At 40.2% G+C, this 24,369-nt stretch overlaps 1 protein-coding gene across 27 annotated transcripts in view; it reads right to left on the bottom strand.

The window, feature by feature from the left end:
- Positions 1–24,369, bottom strand: part of LOC130924343 (protocadherin alpha-C2-like) — a 217,970-nt gene that overhangs the window by 75,390 nt on the left and 118,211 nt on the right. The window contains exon 2 of one of the 27 annotated variants that reach the window (XM_057850833.1): positions 19,739–24,262. The exons of 21 other annotated variants lie outside the window; for them this stretch is intronic. In XM_057850833.1, the coding sequence (XP_057706816.1) occupies positions 19,739–22,120 (2,382 nt within the window). In that variant the 5' untranslated portion in view covers positions 22,121–24,262. 5 more of the 27 variants (XM_057850829.1, XM_057850826.1, XM_057850828.1 and 2 more) reach the window with 5 other exon arrangements.

Genomic DNA, 24,369 nt, shown 5'->3' on the forward strand with positions numbered 1-24,369 from the left:
ATGAAAAAAACGTTTAGCCTACCTTCTCAGTGTTAGGTAAAGTCTGAGTCCTGGTAAAGGTGTCTCCTCCATTAATGCTGATCAGTTCTGCCTCTACAGGTGGAAAGGGTGTGGGAAAAACCACCATGTCACTCTTGAGTGTGTCGGAACTGAAACACACGTCGTACTGCTGAGTAGCTTTGGAATAGGACCAGCTCCCGTCCGGGTGGGTGGTGATCATTGGTGCGCCGCACCTGTCGAAAGTTCCATCTGTCTGTCTGTGGCATTTAAAGGCCAATAAAGCGACGAGGCTGAGCAGGAATATGAGCGAAATGGCCACAATGGCCATGAGCAGATACAAGTGTAAATCAGAGAAGCTCTCCTCTTTTATGGGCACATGTCTGAACTGAGTGTTGATGTCAACTGTGCTTTCAAGCACCACCACATCAATAGACACAGTAGCCGACAGGGAGGCTTCTCCATTATCAGATACCACAACCACCAATGGGTGACTTTTCAGGTCATTGTCACCCATTCTTCTCTTGGTCCGAATCGCCCCAGTGCTTGTCCCAATCCGAAATAGATTGTTGTTGCCTTTGGGCTCAGACAGGTGATAGGAGAGCAGTGCATTGTATCCAGAGTCTGCATCTACTGCCCTGATCTTTGCTACAAAGTATCCTGCTTCAGCAGAATAGGGGATGCTCTCACTGTTCACTGAGCCAAGCTCAGAATATGGTGAGAGAATAGTGGGGCTATTGTCATTCTTATCCAGGATAAAAACATTGACACTCATCTCACTGCTAAGTGGAGGAACACCACAGTCTGTGGCCTGAACTTTAAACTGAAACATCTTTACCTTCTCATAGTCAAAAGACTGCAAACTTACAATATCCCCACTTTCCGAGTTAATGTTTATCATTGTAGTTACTGGCACTGAGTCATTGTTACTTTGCACAATTGAGTACCTCACTTGCCCATTTTGATCAAAGTCCTCATCAACGGCAGTCACTCTATGGGTAAGTGCTCCTGGTGGACTATTTTCTTTAATATAAAGATTAGTGAGTGGCTCTGAGAAGTAAGGCTTATTGTCATTAACATCTGAAATGTGCACATTAATCACACTGGTGCTAGTAAGAGGTGGAATGCCTTCATCATTTGCAGTAATGCTGATATTGTACACAGATACACTCTCTCTGTCAAGAGGACCACCAACAACCAAGGAATAGGAGTTCTTATAATTCGACTCAAGTTTGAAAGGCACATCATTATTAATTTTACAGTTTACCAAGCCATTCTTCCCTCCATCCTTGTCCAGTACAGACACTATTGCAATGGCAGTGCCAATCGTGGCATCTTCTTTCACTGTGTTTAATAATAATGTGATTGAAATTTCAGGAGCATTGTCATTGATATCTAAAACTTCTATCAACAATTTGGTGTGAGATGTTAAAGGGGATGAACCTCCGTCATTGGCTTGTACTCGTAGCTCAAATGCATTTATGTCTTCAAAATCAATATTTTTCTTATTAGTCACTGTTCCAGTTTTTTCATCAATAGCAAACATATTTGTTTGTTTCTCTTTTCCCCCTGCACTGAAAGAATAGAACACATGTCCGTGTTGACCCTCATCTAAATCAGTGGCATTCAGTGTTATAATTGACGTGCCAATCTCAATATTCTCATGTACTCGAGCTTTGTAAAGACTTTGGCTGAATACAGGAGCATTGTCGTTGTTATCTAACACATTTACAACAATTGTCATGCTACCTGATTTAGCGGGTGTTCCTCCATCAATAGCAGTTAATATGAGTGTGACTACTGCCTGTTTTTCACGATCCAAAATCTTTTGAAGCACTAACTCTGGTGTCACACTTTCCCCTTTTTGTGCATCAAGAAAGAAATGCTCATTTGGGCTAAGTTTGTATGAATTTACTGTATTTTTACCAACATCTGCATCCTGAGCTGCATGCAGAGGGAATTTTGCTCCCGATGCAGTGTTTTCACTAACGTTTAATACTTGAAGCTTTCTAGAAAACAATGGATTATTGTCATTAACATCCAGGATAACAATTTCTATATGGAATATCTTTAATGGGTTGTTAATAATCGCCTCTACACTGAGTGAACATTTGGCTTCATCTCCGCACAGTTCCTCTCTATCTATTCTGTCATTGACATATAGAACACCAGTCTTTATGTTTACCTCAAAATATTTCCTCTTTGCTCCCGAAACAATTTGAAACATGCGTGACTCCAAATCCTGGACATTTATGCTTAAATCCTTTGCAATATTTCCCACAAAGGTCCCAACATTCACTTCCTCCGCCACGGAGTAAGAGAGCTGGCCGTACACGGCTTCCCAGAAACCCTCCAGCATCACCAAGAGTAAATATATCCACACAGCTCTCAGTCTGCCCGACGCAAGCATTATTCCAGACATCCACAAAAGGCATAGATGTGGAATAAGAAAAAGCTAAGTTGGCCGTATGAATCCTCGCTTGAAAAGATGCCACTCACATCCGTCTCTGTTGCCGTCTAAATCCCTTTGTTCCAATGACGAAGAAAAGCACGAACGTTTGGGAGGAGCCCAGCTCCGTGAATGAGGATACTCAGATGCCACGGTCCACTATTCCCTCTAGTGGAAGTATGCATGAAGTACAACCAGCATCCCTGGCGAATGAAGTGCAGGCCAATATTTATGAACTCCAATAAAATATGTAACAATTCCTAGAATAAATAAGTAAAATAAACTCTGGGTGAGGGGGGTATAGGTGTGTGTGAGTCTTCGCAATCTATGAGATGTCAATTTTTTTCTCAGAATAATACTTAATAAAAACTTTCCTCAGGACCATGGACAGAGCATTTTACAATCCTGAAGCGTCAAAACAGCCATCAAAAAACCCTAACAAAGGCCTGCTGTGTTAAAAAAAATATATGTAAGATTTGTCAGCTAAAATACCTCCACTTTTCATGGTCGAACGGTCCTTAAGTAAAGTAATATTTTTTTTCATTTGCCAGATCATTGGGATTCAAATGGTATTTGTACTGAAAGTTGCAATTCACTTTTTCTCTTTGAGTAAAGCAATTCCGTCAAAGGTTATGGACTCCAAATATTACACATCTTATTTGAATCATTGCATCAATCTACATATTTTGATTGTTTTCTCTCGTTCACAATCAATAAAACTATAATTCTAACCTTCACCACCCAAAACATTTCACTATAAGTGAATATTACAAAAACACCAAATACACATATGACAAAGACTGAAGCAATTTCTTGAAACTTAGATCAATCCACTTGCATAATCCTGCTGCAATGAAAAAGTAGAACCACCTTTTCAAGACCAATACGCTACAAGCTTCATGAAATAAAAGAGTTATGGCAGTAGGAAACATGCATTAATTCATCTTTTTATTATCACGAGGGTTGCGTGGGTGCCGGAGCCTATCCCAGCTAACAATAGCCAGTCAGCAGGGTACACCATGAACTGGTTACCAGCCAGTTGCAGCATTAAAAAAAAATAAAAAAATAGTTTGTGTGTGAGTCATACATTTAAACAAACACAAACTCAAGGATACCCAACATAGTTGTAAACAGATTCCAGCATTAACGAATCATCATATTCAGTGATTCACAACATACAGTAGATGTGCAACACACTATAGGTTATCTATTCACTTGCCTGAAGCACATTTACAGAGCATAAAGAATATGGTGTGCAAGTTTTTACGATTGAGTAACATGTGCGCTTCATGTACCAGCTAGCACTAAAGCAACAATTTCTCCCTTTAAGTGGTCATGCTTCAAAACACTACTTGAACTTTTTATTTCATATGATTTGATATTGACATCATGTGCATAATACTAAAGACATTTACTGGAAAGACAGCGCACCAAGAAAAATACAAAAACGTACAACCTACCTTCTCAGTCGTGGGTAAAGTCTGAGTCCTGGTAAAGGTATCTCCTCCGTTTATACTAATTAGTTCTGCTTCTACAGGTGGGAACGGTGTGGGGAACACCACCATGTCACTCTTGAGCGTGTCTGAGCTGAAACACACGTCGTACTGGTGAGTAGCTTTGGAATAAGACCAGCTCCCATCGGGATGGGTGGTGATCATTGGGGCGCTGAACCTATCAAAAGTTCTGTCCGTCTGTCTGTGGCATTTGAAGGCTATTAAAATGATGAGGCTGAGCAAGAAGATGAGTGACACGGCCACAATGGCGATGAGGAGATACAAGTGTAAATCGGAGAAGCTCTCCTCCTTAATGGGCGTATGTTTGAACTGAGTGTGGATGTCTGCTGTGCTTTCAAGCACCATCACATCAATAGACACAGTAGCTGAAAGGGAGGCTTCTCCATTATCAGATACCACAACCACCAATGGATGACTTTTCAGATCATTGTCACTCATTCTCCTTTTGGTGCGGATCTCCCCTGTGCTGGTTCCGATCCGGAAGAGGTTGTTCCCTTTGGGCTCGGACAGGTGATATGACAGCAGTGCGTTGTATCCAGAGTCTGCATCTATTGCCCTGATTTTTGCCACAAAGTATCCCGCTTCAGCGGAATAGGGGATGCTCTCACTGTTGACTGAACCGTGCTCAGAATAAGGAGCCAAAATGGTGGGACTATTGTCATTCTCATCCAGGATGAAAACATTTACTGTCATGTTGCTGCTGAGTGGAGAAACACCAGAGTCTGTCCCTAAAATATTAAACTGAAACATCTTTAACCTCTCATAGTCAAAAGACTGCAAACTTAATATTTCTCCACTGGCTGAGTTGATGTTTATCATAGTAGTTATTGGCACCGAATCATTGCTACTTTGCACAATTGAGTAAGTCACATGCGCATTTTGATCAACATCAGCATCAACTGCAGTCACTTTATGAATTACTGCTCCTGGGGAACTATTTTCTTTGATATAAATATTAATGAGAGGCTCTGAGAAGTGAGGCTTGTTGTCATTAACATCAGAGATGTGCACATTAATAAAACTGGTGCTGGACAGGGGTGGAGTCCCTTCATCATTTGCAATAATACTGATATTGTAAACCGATACACTTTCTCTGTCAAGAGGACCACCGACTACCAACGAGTAGGAGTTCTTATAATTTGACTCGAGTTTGAAAGGCACACCATTCTCAATTTTACAATGTACCAAGCCATTTTTACCGCTATCCTTGTCCAATACAGAGACAATTGCAATGGCCGTGCCAATTGTAGCATCTTCTTTAATTGTGTTTAATAATGATGTGAATGAAATTTCAGGCTCATTGTCATTGACATCTAAAACTTGGATTAGTAATTTGGTGTGAGAAGTTAAGGGAGAAGCTCCTCCATCACTGGCCCGTATTCGGAGTTCAAATGCGTTATCTTTTTCAAAGTCAATACTTTTTTTATTTGTGACTACTCCCGTTTCTTCATCAATAACAAATATATGTGTTTGCTTCTCTCTCCCTCCAGCATTGAAAGAATAGAACACTTCTCCATTTTTCCCCTCATCTAAATCCGTAGCATTCAAGTTTATTATTGATGTGCCAATCTCAATATTCTCATATACACTCACTTTGTATAGATTTTGATTGAATACTGGAGCATTATCATTACTATCCAGAACATTCACAACAATAGTTATGGTGCCTGATTTAGCTGGTGTTCCTCCATCAATAGCAGTCAATATGAGTGTGATATTAGGCTGGTGTTCTCGGTCCAAAAGCTTATGAAGCACTAACTCTGGAGTCACACTTTCTCCCTTTTGTGCATCAAGAGAAAAGTGTTCATTTTGGCTGAGCTTGTATGAATTTACAGTATTTTTACCAACATCTGCGTCGTGAGCTGGGTGCAGAGGAAATTTAGATCCTACTGGTGTAGTCTCACTAATGTTCAGCAATTGTACATGGCTCGAAAATAATGGGTAATTGTCATTTACATCTAATATTGTAATTTCAATACGGTATAATTTTAACGGATTATTAATGACAGCCTCTACACCGAGAGAACATTTGGATTCATCTCCGCACAGTTCCTCCCTATCTATTATCTCATTAACATAGAGAACACCAGTCTTTATGTTTACCTCGAAATATTTCCTCTTGGTCCCCTCAACGATCTGAAACATGCGGGATTCCAGATCTTGCACGTTTAGACTTAAATCCTTTGCGATATTTCCCACAAAGGTCCCCACATTCATTTCTTCTGCCACGGAGTAAGAGAGCTGGCCGCATACGGCTTCCCAGTAAAACTCCAGTAGCACAAAGAGCAAGTATATCCGCACAGAGATGCAGGTTCCTGACGAGCCCATTATCCATCCACATAAGGCATAAATTGTTGGGGGGGAATTCTCCTCTTGATACGGAGGAAAAAAGAATCCCAACAAAATAACGGAATTCTTTTGTGTGCCGATCCCCGTCGCCTCAGAGCTTCTTTGTTGCAATGACGAAATACATCACGCATATTTGGGAGGAGTTCGGTGCCGCGGATTACCGTTTCAATGCCACGGTCCATTGTGTCCTCTAGCGGACGCTTTTAACAACTACAACCAGCAAATATTTAAATTTGACAAAATGTTAATTCCTAACCGCGTATGAAGCATTTTCAGAACCACGGAGAGAGCTTCACACAAAACAAGAAAGCCGCCTCCCACACAGAAAAAAACACTATAATTTGTCTGCTGCAAACTCTTAAATGAGATGTTGACAACAATTACACTGCAAATAAATAGAACATTACAATATTCTGAGATGAAATTGTTGTACAACATAAATGTAAAATGTATTGAAAGATGCTGTTCAAGTTCAGTTCAACTCCACCCATATGAAATACCAATTGATAAATACCGGCTTTGATCACAAAGCATGTTTTCAACCAATATATTATGTGGATGAATAGAGTCTGTAAGACAAATACAATTGTATGTATACACCTAAATTGCAATCTGTGATTGGTTGGCAACCAGTTCAGGGTGTACGCCGCATCCTTCCCATACCTTGCTGGCATTGGCTCCAGCAATCCCATGACGCCCAAGCGATACAGAAAATGAATGAATAAATCAATTTAAACCATGTTATTTTTCCCCAACATAAATTAACAACGCTCTGAAATTAAATCACTTCACTCTATTTTCTTGACAAGAGGGAAAGTCACATGAAGATGCAATGTTTTAACCCAGAAAATAAAAATACTATGAAGTCACAGGAGTTATATACTTCAGGTACTTTGATCTTTTTACCATTAAAACCGTGTGCTTGATTTGAATTACTGATTACTCTATGTCAAACTGCATCGACAAAGTTACCAAACAAGCCTACCTTTTCAGTCGTGGGTAAAGTCTGAGTCCTGGCAAAGGTGTCTCCTCCATTTATACTGATCAGTTCTCCTTCTAAAGGTGGGAATGGTGTGGGGAAAACCACCATGTCACTCTTGAGTGTGTCTGAGCTGAAACACACATCATACTGCTGAGTAGCTTTGGAGTATGACCAGCTCCCGTCAGGGTGGGTGGTGATCATTGGGGCTCCGTATCTGTCGAAAGTTCCATCTGCCTGTCTGTGGCATTTGAAGGCTATTAAAGCAACGAGGCTGAGCAGGAAGATGAGTGTTACGGCCACAATGGCAATGAGCAGATACAAGTGTAAATCGGAGAAGCTCTCCTCTTTTATGGGCACATGTCCGAACTGATTGTGGATGTCAGCTGTGCTTTCAAGCACCACCACATCAATAGACACAGTAGCTGACAGGGAGGCTTCTCCATTATCAGATACCACAACCAACAACGGGTGACTTTTCAGGTCATTGTCACTCATTCTCCTCTTGGTCCGGATCTCCCCGGTGCTGGTTCCTATCCGGAACAGGTTGTTGTTGCCTTTAGGCTCAGGCAGGTGATAGGAGAGCAATGCATTATATCCAGAGTCTGCATCCACTGCCCTGATCTTTGCCACAAAGTATCCCGCTTCAGCAGAATAGGGGATGCTTTCACTGTTAACAGAACCGTGCTCTGAATAGGGAGCCAAAATGGTGGGACAATTGTCATTCTCATCCAGGATGAAAACATTTACTGTCACATTGCTGCTGAGTGGAGGCACACCAGAGTCTGTAGCCTGAATTTTAAACTGAAATGTCTTCAACTTTTCATAGTCAAAAGACTGCAAACTCAATATTTCTCCACTCTCCGAATTAATGGTAACCATAGTAGTTATTGGCACTGAATCAGTGCTACTTTGAACAAATGAGTAAGTGACACGCCCATTTTGATCGACATCATCATCAACAGCAGTCACTTTATGAATTACTGCTCCTGGTGGACTATTTTCTTTAATATAACTATTAATGAGGGGCTCTGAGAAGTGAGGCTTGTTGTCATTAACATCAGAGATTTGCACATTAATAAAACTGGTGCTGGACAGAGGTGGAATGCCTTCGTCACTTGCAGTTATGCTGATATTGTACACAGATACACTCTCTCTGTCAAGAGGACCACAAACAACCAAAGAATAGGAGTTCTTATAATTTGACTCAAGTTTGAAAGGCACATCATTATTAATTTTACAGTTTACCAAGCCATTTTTCCCTCCATCCTTGTCCAGTACAGAGACAATTGCAATGGTAGTGCCAAATGTCACATCTTCTCTCACTGTTTTCAATAAAGATGTAACTGAAATTTCCGGCTCATTGTCATTGACATCTAAAACTTCAATTAATAATTTAGTGTGAGAAGTTAAAGGTGATGAACCTCCATCACGGGCTTGTACTCGAAGCTCAAATGCACTTAAATCCTCAAAATCAATATTTTTCTGGTTTGTCACTGTTCCAGTTTTTTCATCAATAGAGAACACTTTTGTTTCTTCTTCTCTTCCTCCTGCATTAAAAGAATAAAACACAAGTCCATTTTGTCCTGCATCGATATCAGTCGCGTTTAATGTTATTATTGATGTGCCGATGGAAATGTTCTCATATACGCTAGCTTTGTATAGATTTTGACTGAATACCGGCGCGTTGTCGTTAATATCTAAGACATTCACAACAACTGACATAGTGCCTGATTTAGTGGGTGTTCCTCCATCAATAGCTATCAATGTGAGCATGATCACAGGCTGTTTTTCTCGGTCTAGAAGCTTGTGAAGTACTAATTCTGGCGTAACACTTTCACCTTTATGTGACTCAAGAGAAAAGTGTTCATTTTGGCTGATCTTGTATGACTTTACAGCATTTTTACCAACATCTGCATCATGAGCTGGGTGCAGAGGGAATTTTGATCCTACTGGTGTAGTAGTCTCACTAATATTCAGCACCTGTGCTTGACTAGAAAATAATGGGTAATTGTCATTAACATCTAATATTGTAATTTCAATACGATACAATTTTAGCGGATTATTCATTAAGGCCTCTACACTGAGAGAACACTTTGCTGTCTTTCTGCACAGTTCCTCCCTATCTATTCTTTCATTGACATAAAGAGCACCAGTCTTCATGTTTACCTCAAAATATTTCCTTTTTGCTCCCTCAACGATCTGAAACATGCGTGTCTCCAGATCTTGCACGTTTACGTTTAAATCCTTTGCAATATTTCCTACAACGGTCCCCACATCCACCTCCTCCGCCACGGAGTAAGAGAGCTGGCCACGCACGGCTTCCCAGTAACACTCCAACAGCACAAAGAACAAATACATCCTCACAGAGCTCCATCTGCCAGACGCAAACATCATTCAATCCACATGAGGCTTAGGGTCCAAAAAGGAGTTTTCTGCTTGATATGAAAGAAAAGCCAAATTATCCTTCCGTTCAACGATCCCCGTTGCATCAGTGTCTTTCACAAATTGATCTTCTTTGTGACAATGACCAAAAACAGCACGTACATTTGGGAGGAGCCGGGTGCTGCGGATTACCGATCTTCAATGCCACGGTCCATTGTGTCCTCTAGTGGACGTTTGCCTGAACTACAACCACCATTAAACATGGCTTTGTAAAGTAAGTAAAGTAAAAAGCCAATGATATTGATAAATGCTTTAAAATACATACATAGCATTCCATTAAAACACAGACCTACATACTCTGACATGTGTTTTTCCTTAGCATGTCAGTTTCTACAATACTTGAATGATGTGCTGTTAACATCACATTAGTATGGTGATAGTTCACCAGATGCAGTCAAACAGCCTTTATCAAATATAAACAAAAGCTGGGAGTTGAATTGCAATATTATTCCATCACAATCTTTCCCCCATGGTTTATGTACATGTGAAGACTATAGAGTTGCAACAATAAAAGTATTTATGATTGAAAGCAGTGTGACTATAGACATATTACTGAAGTTATAAATGCATAAAAGAAACAGAAATTAAATTAAAATAAAAATATAAATATGTCCTGAAATCTTGACAAATCATGATCACAACCACCCATTAAAAATCTGTTCAGAAGCACAGACAGATGATAAGAAAATAAATGCTAAACTAGCCATTAAAAATAAAGAAAAAATAATCCCATCACTAGGGATGGGAATCGAGAACCGGTTCCGATAGAGAACCGGATCCGTGTGTTTCAATTCCATGGAATCGTTTGGCAGTTTATCTCACAATTCTCTTATCAATTCTAACCATTACGAATTACGTCACATAACTTCTGTGTTCTCCACTGCTGGAGACACCATAAATCCAGAAAGATCACGTATCCTTCCTGAAAAAGCAGGAATTTTGCACATTTGCACTACGCACTATTCTGTTGTATTTGACAGTATTTTTCTTTACAAAACTATTTCAGTAAAATGTTACACATTTTTGTGTATTTGCCACATTGACATAATGCCACAGTTAACATTGAGACAGTGGGCCTCTTTTGACCTTATTGTGAGTTTGTAAGGTTGTGACTTCTGATTAAACAAATTTGATGCCAATTAAAATGTTTGTTCTTCTTTCCCCCCAAATTAAAAATGATAAGAGAATCGATAAAGAATCGAATCATTAAGCAATATTGATAATGGAATCGGAATCGTAAAAATCTTATCAATTCCCATCCCTACCCATCACTATATTTACCAACATGTGATTACAACCTTTAATCACACAAAAGATGTTTTCACCAAAGAAATATCATTTTGATGTGGAAAGTTGGTAATGTTAATACAATCCTATTGACACCTGTTGTAAAGGAGCATATAGAGATGCACCGATGCAGACCCATGGACATACAGACTCACATAGAGGTAGCTAAGTAAAAAGATATTCTGGAAAATATTCTAAGCTTTATTTAAAGTCTAAAAGTCTGCCAACAGATTCAGATTTTATGTACTTAATTTGAACCATGTAATTGTTCAACAATATACATTAAAAACTCTGTGTAAATGCACTCTTTTGTCTTGAGGGAAGGTTACAAAAAGATGGAATGTTTTAACCTAAAACATTAAATAATAATACTATGAGGTCGCAGGTGCTATTCAAAGTAAACAAGCTATGGTTTTAACGCTGTGGATGACAACAATTCAGGATGCTTTGGCTTGTTGAGTTTACCATTAGAACTCTGTGCTTGATTGTTAAAGTAATGGCTACAAATGTGTAAATGCATTGACTAAGCAAAAGCAGCCTACCTTCTCAGTTGTAGGTAAGGTCTGAGTCCTGGTAAATGTATCTCCTCCATTTATACTGATTAATTCCGCTTCTACAGGTGGGAATGGTGTGGGAAAAACCACCATGTCACTCTTGAGTGTGTCTGAACTGAAACACACGTCGTACTGCTGAGTAGTTTTGGAGTATGACCAGCTCCCATCGGGGTGTGTGGTTATCATTGGAGCGCTGTACCTGTCGAAAGTTCCGTCTGTCTGTCTGTGGCATTTGAAGGCTATTAACATGATGAGACTGAGCAGGAAGATGAATGACACGGCCACAATGGCGATGAGCAGATATAAGTGTAAATCGGAGAAGCTCTCCTCATTTATAGGTACATGTCTGAACTGAGTGTGGATGTCAGCTGTGTTTTCAAGCACCATCACATCAATCGACACAGTAGCTGACAGGGAGGCTTCTCCGTTATCACACACCAACACCACCAAAGGGTGACTTTTAAGGTCATTGTCACTCATTCTCCTCTTGGTCCGAATCTCCCCGGTGCTGGTTCCGATCCTGAAGAGGTTGTTGTTACCTTTGGGCTCAGACAGGTGATAGGAGAGCAGTGCGTTGTATCCAGAGTCTGCATCTACTGCCCGGATCTTTGCCACAAAGTATCCTGCTTCAGCAGAATAGGGGATGCTCTCACTATTAACGGAACCATGTTCAGAATAGGGAGCCAAAATTGTTGGACTATTGTCATTTTCATCTAGGATAAAAACATTAACTGTCACGTTGCTGCTGAGTGGAGGAACACCTGAGTCAGTGGCCTGAACTCTGAACTGAAATGTCTTTAACATCTCATAGTCGAAAGACTGGAGAGCAGTTATATCTCCACTATGTGAGTTTATGTTTATCGTTGTTGTTAGTGCAATTGTGTCAGTACTTTGCAAAATGGAGTACGTCACTAGCCCGTTTTGCTCAATGTCATTGTCAACAGCTGTCACTTTACTTATTACTGCTCCTGGTAGACTGTTTTCTTTAATATAAACATTAATGATAGATTCTGAGAAAAGGGGTTTGTTGTCATTAACATCAGAAATATGAATATGAATTACACTGGTGCTGGACAGAGGTGGCGTCCCTTCATCGCTCGCTACAATCGTGACATTATAATTACTGTCATTCTCCCTATCAAGTGGACCATTTACTGATAATGAATAATAGTTTTTATAATTTGTGTCCAATTTAAATGGAGTCTCATTTGCAATGGAAACTTTAACAACTCCATTACTTCCTCCATCCTTGTCCTGAACGGAAACAAGTGCAATAGCAGTACCGACTTCAACGTCCTCCTTAACTGTGTTTAATAATGGTGTCACACTAATCTCAGGAGCATTGTCATTTTGGTCGTCAACCTCGACAAGCACTTTACAATGAGTGGACATTGGCTGATGTCCTTTGTCAGAAGCCTGTGCGTGAATCTCAAATGCGGAATTTTTTTCATAGTCGATATTTCCTTTGACTAAAATTGTACCCGTTTCAGAGTCAATTTCAAATAAATCCAAAATATGATCCTGTCCTTTTTTTCTCAAAGAGTATTGTATCTCACTGTTCCGGCCATCGTCAGCATCAGTTGCATTTAGCGTGATAACAATCAAGCCTTTTTGAGCATTTTCTGGGATTTTAATTTTGTATAAAGATTTACTAAAAACAGGAGGATTGTCGTTACTATCCAAAACAGTAATAGTAATTAGTGATGTTCCTGACCTAGGTGGGGTTCCTCCGTCCAGTGCCGTTAGTGTGAGCTTTATGACCGAGTCGTGCTCGCGGTCTAATGCTTTCTGCAGCACCAACTCTGCGGACACACTCTCCCCCACTTTGTGGATGTCCAAAGAAAAATATTCGTTTGCACTGAGCGTGTAAGTATTAATGCCATTCTTTCCCACATCCAAATCTGTTGCCTCGATTAATCCAAATTTGAGCCCTGGTAATGTACTTTCTGCAATATCAAGTGACTGCAAATCCTCAGAAAATACAGGTGAATTGTCATTTATATCAATTATATTGACCTCCAAGCGATACAGGTTTAACGGATTATTGATCACAGCCTCCACGTTTATAGTACATTTTGGTGCCTTGTCGCACAGCTCCTCCCTGTCTATTCTTTCACGCACAAAAAGGACACCGGTCTTTAGATTTGCGTCGAAATATTTTGTCTTAGAATTGCTGACAACCTGAAACAAGCGAGATTCTAAAGTCTTGACATCGAGGTTGAGATCCCTGGCGACATTTCCCACTGAAGTCCCGAGGTTTACCTCCTCTGAGACGGAATAGGCAAGCTGTCCACTAGCCGCTTTATGTAAACATTTCAGGAGCAGGAGCACGCAATATTGCCAGCAACGCGTAGTTTTGCTTGAGAAATACATCATCATATCCATCCAGTGAAGGGTATTAAATTAATCCCAGCCAAACGACTCCATCAAGCAAAATGTTAAAAAATATATATAAAATCCTCGATTCAAATTAATCCAATGCAAACATTTCTTTGTGTGGATTTGTATTCCTTCTCCAACCGTGTGTCTTTGTCACAAAGACCAGCGAGACCTAATCAGACGATTCTCTTCTCTCCCTGGGAGGAGTCCAAAATATCGCCGTACTGCCTGACTCGACTCCACAATGTCATGGTCTATAGGGCCCCCGCGTGGTGAAACAATGTAACTGCAGTATGATTAATGGCAAATTTACATATATTACATAAAATCGTTGACTATATACTGTACTTCGGATGATGCAGCGTACTGAAGACAGGTTTTCAAATTAGCTTTGTTTTGTTAACCAAACAATGCTTGTTTATTGTCACCATCTTAAAATAATATCCTAAATAATTCGTTTTCTTTATGGTCAGAGGAAACATAAATGGGACGAAATACTGCATTCATTATTAAAACTGCACGATATGTTCAACTGATGTTGAAGCAGCAGGAAAGATTTTTAAAAATTATATTTAACCATTAAGACTATTATTTTTGCATTGTGATGATAAATAAACAACAAATAAAAATAACAAAACAGACAATAAATAACAAAACAGCAACTAACAACTTAAATCGAATTCAAGAGGTCCTTCATTTTTACAGGTTGGTCCTTTGCAGCCCTTAACACTCCACTGAGCTAAATAGATTTGAAGTTTAAGGCTCAGTCGCTTCAGGACCAAGGACAGATACTTTCTGAACAGAAGAATTGAATCTCAACATAACACTTTCAGTCCCAGTGGCAGTCATTGAACAGTTTGCATTTATACTTGTGCTCTTACCTTCTCTGTCGTAGGTAAAGTCTGAGTCCTGGTAAACGTGTCTCCTCCATTAATACTGATCAATTCTGCTTCAACAGGTGGAAAGGGTGTGGGAAAAACCACCATGTCACTTTTGAGTGTGTCTGAACTGAAACACACGTCGTACTGCTGAGTAGCTTTAGAGTATGACCAGCTCCCATCGGGGTGAGTGGTAATCATTGGGGCCCCGTACCTGTCGAACGTTTCAGCTGTCTGTCTGTGGCATTTGAAGGCTATTAATATGATGAGGCTGAGCAGGAAGATGAATGACACAGCCACAGTGGCGATGAGCAGATATAAGTGTAAATCGGAGAAACTCTCTTCTTTTATGGGCACATGTCTGAACTGAGTGTGGACGTCAGCTGTTCCTTCAAGTACCACCACATCAATAGACACAGTAGCTGACAGGGAGGCTTCCCCGTTATCACTCACTAACACCACCAAGGGGTGACTTTTCAGATCATTGTCACTCATTCTCCTTTTAGTCCGAATCTCCCCAGTGCTGCTTCCGATCCGGAAGAGGTTGTTGTTGCCTTTGGGCTCAGACAGGTGATAGGAGAGCAGTGCATTGTATCCAGAGTCTGCGTCTACTGCCCTGATTTTGGCCACAAAGTATCCCGCTTCAGCAGAATAGGGGATACTCTCACTATTAACGGAGCCGTGCTGAGAATAGGGAGCCAAAATGGTGGGACTATTATCATTCTCATCCAGGATAAAAACATTGACGGTCACATTGCTGCTGAGTGGAGGAACACCAGAGTCTGTGGCCTGAACTTTAAACTGAAATGTCTTTAACTTCTCATAGTCAAAAGACTGCAAACTTATGATATCCCCACTTTCTGAGTTAATATTTATCATTGTAGTTACTGGCATTGAATCACTACTACTTTGCAAAAATGAGTACCTCACTTGCCCATTTTGATCAATGTCCTCATCTTCTGCAGTTACTTTGTGTATTACTGCTCCTGGTGGACTATTTTCTTTTATATAAACATTTATTAGAGATTCTGAGAAGTGAGGTTTATTGTCATTTATATCAGAAATATGAACGGAAGCTACACTGATGCTGGACATAGGTGGCGCACCTTGATCAACTGCTACTATAGTAATGTTATAAGAGTTCTGAGTCTCTCTGTCAAGCTGGCCATTTATTATTAATGAGTAATAGTTTTTATAATTTCTTTCTAATTTAAATGGAGTGCCATTTGCCAGAGTAACTTTAACATCACCGTTCCTTCCTCCATCATTGTCCAGTATAGATACAAGAGCAATGGCAGTCCCGACCTCAGCATCTTCCTTGACAGTATCTAACAGTGACGTCACACTAATCTCAGGAGCATTGTCATTTAAATCCTCTACTTCTACAAGAACTTTACAGTCAGTAGACATTGGAGGTTGGCCTTTGTCAGTAGCTTGTACATGAATCTCAAAAGCTGAGTTTTCTTCATAATCAATGTTTCCTTTGATGCTAATAACACCTGTTCTAGGACTAATTTGAAATAAATCTAAAACATGATCCTGCCCTTTACTCCTGAGTGAATATTCTATTTCACTGTTTAAGCCATCATCTGCATCGACTGCATTCAGTGCAATTACCGTTTTATTTAATGGCGAGTTCTCAGAAATCCGTGTTTTATATAAAGGACGATCAAACACAGGGGCATTGTCGTTAATGTCTAAAACATTAATCAGAATTTGACATGTGGCAGATTTAGGGGGATTTCCCCCATCCACTGCGGTCACTGTCAGTGTAATAGAATGTTGTTTTTCTCGATCCAAAGGCTTTTGCAACACAAGCTTCGAAGCCACACTTTCACCTCCTTTTTGAGAATCAAGAGAAAAATAATCATTAGGGTTAATCTTGTACGCAGTAACACTATTCTTCCCAATGTCAAGATCTGACGCCCCGATGAAGCCAAAAGTCCCCCCTGGCAAAGTGCTCTCCGCAATGTTAAGTGTCTGGACCTTCTCAGCGAAATATGGCGCATGATCATTTATGTCACTTATATTTATTTCCAGTCTATAAAGCTTTAAAGGTTTGTTCATAACCGCCTCAACATTGAGGGTGCATTCTACAGCCTGAGCACATAGCTCCTCTCTGTCTATTCTCTCACTCACATAAAGAAATCCAGTTTTCAAATTTAGGTCGAAATATTTCCTTTTTGATCCGCTCACAATTTGAAACATACGCTCCTCCAAGTCGTGCACGTTTAGGTTCAAATCCTTGGCCACATTTCCAACAAAAGTCCCCACCTTTACCTCCTCTAAAACGGTGTAAGAGAGATGCCCATATGCCGTCGTGCAGCACCAATCCAACAGCACAAAGACAAAATAAATCCCAAAAGAGCTGCGTGTCCTCCTCATTGACATGTTGTATCCGATGTGAATGGACCATAAACAGAGTCTTCCTGCACGATCGCCCAATTGTTCTTCATTGAAGTAAAACAACAAAAATTTCTTTGTATAGATAGACGTAGTCGCCCTTCAAACCACTCTTTCTCCTCACGGTTTTGAGACAAAGCCCGAATAAATGCATAAACCTCAGTCAGTTGGGAGGAGTCCGAGAACATCAAACATGTTATGGTCTCGACTGCCCTCTTGTGGCCACTTGCACTAATGGAAGGAATTGTAAGTACTGTACCGCCCAATACAAGTACAAATTATTTGAGTGCACCCAAACTTAAAAACTAGCCTGTGTCTATAATTAAAATATAAAATCAAGCAAAAAAAAAAAAGAAAAAGTAGATAAAACCCCCGATCCATTTAACTAATAGTGATGTACTGTAGACTGTTACTGAAAAGAGTTCCAAACCTAATCAAGCTGAAACAAAACACTTTGATGAGGGTGGCTCCATTTTTTTTTTTTTTGCCTGAAACAACACATTCACAACCATGATTTCAGCACCATGGTCAGACGCCTGGATGCATGCCGCTGCTCTCTGCAACGAGGAAATTCAATATAAAAACGTGTTTACCAACCAAAGGTGTTCACCAACCAAAGATTTCACATCATACCAAGAAACCAAAATGCCATAAAAATTATGGATCCTGAACTAATGACATTTTAATATCCTCTTTGTTTGTCTGTTGTATAAATGCATTACATTGTTCTGCCTGTCACTTATATGTCAGTGTTTTCCACCCTTAATTGAGCCAACGCTTTTGTTTTATACTACAAATATATCCCTTCACCACCAAACAAAAATGTCACAACAAGTGGAAACACTGATATAATGTTCGGGTCCCAATTTACTTACAAATGGATTTACTCAATGTGAAATTCAAGCCTTAATTAAACGTGAAGCTGACATATATTCAGTCAACTGATGAATATGGTGATATGTTTGTACCTTTCGAGCATATGTCAGAAAATGATTTAACTGTAGTCCCTGTCAGTACTTGTTCACATATGAAGATAGTTATAACTAGTGTGCACTTCACCCTGTTTGTGGTGATCAATGCTTTAAACCAGTGTTTTTCAACCGGTGTGCCGCGTCACACTAGTGTGCCGTGAGAAATGATCTAATGTCGCATTTATATATATATATATATATATATATATATATATATATATATATATATATATATATATATATATATATATATGTATGTTGTAATGTCCGTAACTGGGTGCAGGCCTTTGAAGGGGCCATGAGACTGCAAATTGGTGACGTACCGGAAAGCAAGCAAAGAGGGAGGGAGAACGGCGTGTGAATGAAGTTAGCGGTCGCATGTTGCGGATGCCGCTGTTATTTTGTTTATTATTTTCCATTGTTGCCACAATAAACTGGGAAATTCATCACCGACTCCTCTCCTTTCTATTTCCCCATTCGGGGTTATTACAATATTTTTTTTTTTACGTGGTCGGGCGGAGTTGCAGTAGGAAGGAAGGAAGGAGTAGGTAGAAAGTTCTCGGTCGTGTGTAAATGAGCGAAGTATTGCATGTGTCGCGGTCAAAAACAGCTCAGATTTTTCTACTGCAAATCATTTGGTTAGACTCGTCATGTGTCGATATACTCGAAAATGTCTTTTCTATTTCATCCAAATGTGACGACCGTCAATCCTCCCCCTGTGTTTTATTCCAACACATTGTTGAGAACAGCAAGGGGGCTAATGGCTAAAAATCCGAGCAGTTCTTGAACGCGACACGAGCATCGAACCATTCCAACAGCGCCACGTAACCAAGCAAGCTTAAACGTCATCTTCAGACGCAACACCTGTCGTTCAAAACAATTCGATGGACTATTTTGTTCGCCTTCGTGAAAACACAGAGAAACAGGCAACTTTTTTGATAAAAACCAAGAGGGTTAATGAGAAAGCCCTCAAAGCCAGTTACCTTGTTGCTAAATCCAAAAAGTCCCACACCGTGACAGACATTAATTAATACTACCTGCCTGCAAAGCCATTGTCTGCGAGATGCTCGGCCCTGATGTGGTTAAAGACATTGCTTAAGTCCCCCTGTCTGATAATTCTAAGCTTTTTTAAGCATAACTGCTATCAAAAAAAATACAATAAAATAAAAGCAGAGGAAGACTGAGAGCTGTTGAAGAATAAGGATATTGACTTTGTGTTCATCTAAACAGGCTTAAGTTTCACACTGAGTAAGTATACAAAGTGAGAAATTATTTAAAAAATAAATATACTGTATAGAAAATAATTTTGGAACATTTTTGGTTTGTGGTGTGCAGCGAGATTTTTTCCAATGTGAAAACGTGCCTTGAGTCAAAAAAGGTTGAAAAACACTGCTTTAAACTATGCCCTGGTGTACTGACTGAGGACTAGAAAATATGACTTATAGTTTTGTCTTTTCGCAACAATGCAGGAACTGATGAATTTTGCTCCTTTTTAGTTTAGGATTAAATTACTGATGAATATATTTTTCTTACCTTCTCAGCCGTGGGTAAAGTCTGAGTCCTGGTAAAGGTGTCTCCTCCATTAATACTGATCAGTTCTCCTTCTACAGGCGGAAATGGTGTGGGGAAAACCACCATGTCACTCTTGAGCGTGTCTGAACTGAAACACACGTCATACTGCTGAGTAGCTTTGGAGTAAGACCAGCTCCCGTCAGGGTGGGTGGTAATCATTGGGGCGCCATATCTGTCGAAAGTTCTGTCTGTCTGTCTGTGGCATTTGAAGGCTATTAATGTGATGAGGCTGAGCAGGAAAATGAGAGACACCGCCACAATTGCGATGAGCAGATACAAGTGTAAATCTGAGAAGCTTTCCTCCTTTATGGGCACATGCCTGAACTGAGTGTGGATGTCAGCTGTGCTTTCAAGTACCACCACATCAATAGACACAGTAGCTGACAGGGAGGCTTCTCCGTTATCACACACCAACACCACCAAGGGATGACTTTTCAGGTCATTGTCACTCATTCTCCTCTTGGTCCGAATCTCCCCGGTGCTTGTTCCAATGCGAAAGAGGTTGTTGTTGCCTTTGGGCTCAGACAAGTGATATGACAGCAGTGCATTGTATCCAGAGTCTGCATCTACTGCCCTGATCTTTGCCACAAAGTATCCAGCTTCAGCGGAATAGGGGATGCTCTCACTGTTGACAGAGCCATGCTCAGAATAGGGAGCCAAAATGGTGGGACTATTATCATTCTCATCCAGGATAAAAACATTTACTGTAGCATTGCTGCTCAGTGGAGGAACACCGGAGTCTGTGGCCTGAACTCTGAAGTGAAATGTCTTTAACTTCTCATAGTCAAAAGACTTCAAACTGACAATGTCTCCACTCTCCGAGTTGATGTTTATCATTGAATTTATTGGCAAGTCATGAGTGCTGCTATGCACAAATGAATACGTCAATTTCTTGTTTTCATCTGTATCGTAATCAACTGCAGTTACTGTATAAATGAGTGCTCCTGTTTGACTATTTTCTTTAATGTAAACATTAATGATGGGGTCGGAGAAATGTGGCGCGTTGTCATTTACATCAGAAATATGAACATAGACTATACTTGTGCTAGACAAAGGGGGAGTTCCATTATCTTGGGCCAAAATTGTGATGTTGTACTGCGGAACACTCTCTCTATCTAGTGGTTCATCAACTACAAGAGAATAATAGTTTTTGTAATTTGCTTCCAATTTAAATGGAACTTGATTCTCAATAGTTACAGTAACATGACTGTTTTCACCACCATCTTTATCAGAAAGTGAGACTAGTGCGACTGCAGTGCCCACACCGGCATCCTCTGGGACGGCGCTGTGTAATGATGTCACAGTAACCTGAGGAGCATTATCATTAACATCTAAAATCTCAACCAGCACCTTACAGTGAGCAGACATGGGAGGGTTGCCTTTATCTGTTGCCTCCACCCTTATCTCATAAGCTTTTTTTTCTTCATAGTCAATATGACCTTTCACCTTAATCACACCTGTTTGACTGTCGATTTCAAATACATCCAGCACGTGATCTTGATCTTTGCTTCGTAATGAATACACAATCTCGCTGTTTACACCATCATCAGCATCAGTCGCGTTCACTGTTATAATATTAGTGCCAAATGGTGCGTTTTCTCCGAGCATTGTCTTATAAAGAGATTCACTAAATGCAGGGATGTTATCGTTTATGTCTAAAACATTTACTATGATTTGAGAGGTGCCTGATTTGGGCGGGCTGCCCCCATCTAGAGCAGTCAGCGTCATTGTGATGAGAGGCTGCCTCTCTCTATCCAACGCTTTCTTCAACACCAGCTCAGCAGACACACTGCCTCCTGCTTTATGCACCGCTAAAGAAAAATGCTCATTTTGACTTACCCTATACGTGCTAATGCTGTTTTTACCCACATCTGCATCACTGGCCTCAGACAAAGCAAATTTAACCCCTGGTAGTGTGCTCTCTGCGATGTATAAATTCTGCATGTTTGTGGTGAACAAAGGTGCATTATCATTAACATCCAAAATGTTTACCTCAATGCGGTACAGTTTTAAAGGGTTGTTTATTACAGCCTCCACACTAATGGAGCATTTCACCTCTTCTGGGCAGAGCTCCTCTCTGTCTATTCTCTCATTTACATAAAGAGCCCCAGTCTTTAGATTTACCTCAAAGTATTTCTTCTTTGTTGTGGCCACAATCTGAAACAAACGAGATTCTAGGTCCTGTACATTTATATTCAGATCCTTGGCGATGATTCCAATAAGACTTCCAGGGTTTAACTCCTCCGAGATTGAATAAGAGAGCTGCCCAGATGCTGTTTCCCAGTAACAAACCAGATGAGAAATGCCCAAATAGATCCCAAAAAAGCTCCATCTGCAAGGCATGTTTGTATCCAAAATGAGAAAAGAATTATTCAAAAATAATTGCTCATATTAGCGTGAGCCATATATTTGTTCCTCTGTCTTCTGCCTCTTTATAACAAAGACTACTAGATGTCCTCATCATGTGAAAGCAGGAGGGGCCTCAATGCATGGAGCAGCGCCTCTTCCTCTGATGGATAAAGAGCGACGCTTGGTGGGCAAAGTTGTTATGTGCAGTGTGGTGTGAATATTTAATCATGCTCTGAAGAAGGCATAATAAACACTAAGGACAAGAAATTAATCATTTTTACTGCGAATGAGAAACCTTGGGGGATTTTAGAGTTTTGTTTCCCCTCCCTCAGATCTAAAACAGAATATGCTGCATTCAATATCGTTTCTTATTGTTTTCTTATATTTTTTTCTAATTCATAATTTCTACTCTGCTCTCTGCTGTGATGTTTTAATATTCCGCCACAATTTGTCATCAATTTGTATGAATGTCTCCATGCCTGATAATCCCAGGATTAATCAGATTCAGTTTTATAAACTGCTGTCCTATTTCCCCCATGTAAAAAAGATTGAAGATGAATAAGAACCTCACACTGACCCACAGCCATTCCCATGCAGCAATATGTATGATTAATATTACGTTATATTGAATTCTTTGCAGAGTTAACAGAGGGGTCTAAGCATGTCCGAGTTCAGCGACTTTTATTAGAAACACCTCATGTATTCTACAAATCGCCACCTTTCATCATGATAATGATTTATAAAGTCAGGATTATCAAAACCAACCCAGATTCCTGGATTATCCGCCTCATAAAATCTACATCCCACACACAAATATTACTCAGCAAAGTAAAGCCATAATTTATCTTTTAAAAGCATATAGCTCATCATAGTTCGGCTGACCTTGTGACCTCATTTGCTAGTGATTTCTGTGCAAACCACTGCTGCTTTCCAAGAAATTATAAACCATGCTACAGTTATTTCAACATTTTGAATTCATGCAGTTTCACTGAAGGTCATTGGCAGTCACACTTTATTTACCTTGAAAGCAAAGGTATTGTTTAGAAACACATCAATAACTTATTGGAAAATATGTTTAACACTAAGTTGCCGCATGAAATTGTCCTTTAGTATTAATCATCTGTGCTTTGCTTTTTAAATTTTACATTAAAGTACCCCGCCCCCCGGGTTTGTGTGCATTAATTAAAACAACCTTAGCCCTGAGTAATTACTGAATTATTTATCATGAATAAATCAATGTTTAAAAAGACAAACAAAGTTTTCCTCCCATAGTCTTAATAAGTAAACTACATTATCTTGATTTTTGTTTGTTTTCTGTTTATTTTCATTAGAAGTAGCAGAAGTATGTAAAATGGCTGAGTCTCCAAAGGTTAAAGGATGAGGGCATTAGGAGTGTGGTGTAGTGTAGTGGTGTAAAGAGTCAGAGCCACACATAGAGCTGTTGCTGCTCATCATGTAATGGCCGTGCGTATGTGCGTGTGTGTGGTTTTACTGAGTGGGTTACAAGGGTGTGTACTTTGTCTATGTGTGTGTGTGGTGGGGGTGCAGGCGGTACGCCATCTGAACATGCTTCAAGGCGAAAATGCAGTCCCACTCCCTTTTTTTCCCCTCTCCCCTTCACATCTCCATGGCAACAGCATCTTCAGTGCAGACATGTGAACAAGTACACACACTAGTACGAGCCTGTGGGTGTATTTATATAAATACACTAGAGTTTTTGACCCACTTTTAAATATTCATCAATTCACATTGACGGATTGCACTCTCGCTGAATGAACGAAAGCGCATTAGGCTCAAAGTGTACAAACCAGAGCAAACAAAGCACTCTATGACGTGAACTATTGTCTGCCAACAGTTGCATCTGGGTTGCTCATGCATTGGTAATGTTGCACTGCTACAGCATATTCGTTATGGCACTTCTACTTTCTGACCCCCCGCCCCCCCCCTTTCTCCACCACCACCCACCAACTTCCTGAAGGGAGCCTGACCTTTCACTCAGCCCCACACAATGGCCTCTCTAGGCCAAGGCTTTGGAGACTACCCTCCACTTCCACTCCCAAAGCCTCACACTTACATTTTGTCATGTGTAATTCATTTTAAATAAAATAATAAATCAGAGGGAAGCCATTTCGGTAGCTGCACTACTAAGACCGCACCTAAAATGTACCAGTACATTGAGATATAAAATACATAAAGCCGAGGGGGGCGAAGGTGTGTGTGTGTGTGTGTGTGTGTGTGTGTGT

Source organism: Corythoichthys intestinalis, chromosome 11, assembly GCF_030265065.1.
Source record: "Corythoichthys intestinalis isolate RoL2023-P3 chromosome 11, ASM3026506v1, whole genome shotgun sequence".
Lineage (NCBI taxonomy): Eukaryota > Metazoa > Chordata > Actinopteri > Syngnathiformes > Syngnathidae > Corythoichthys > Corythoichthys intestinalis.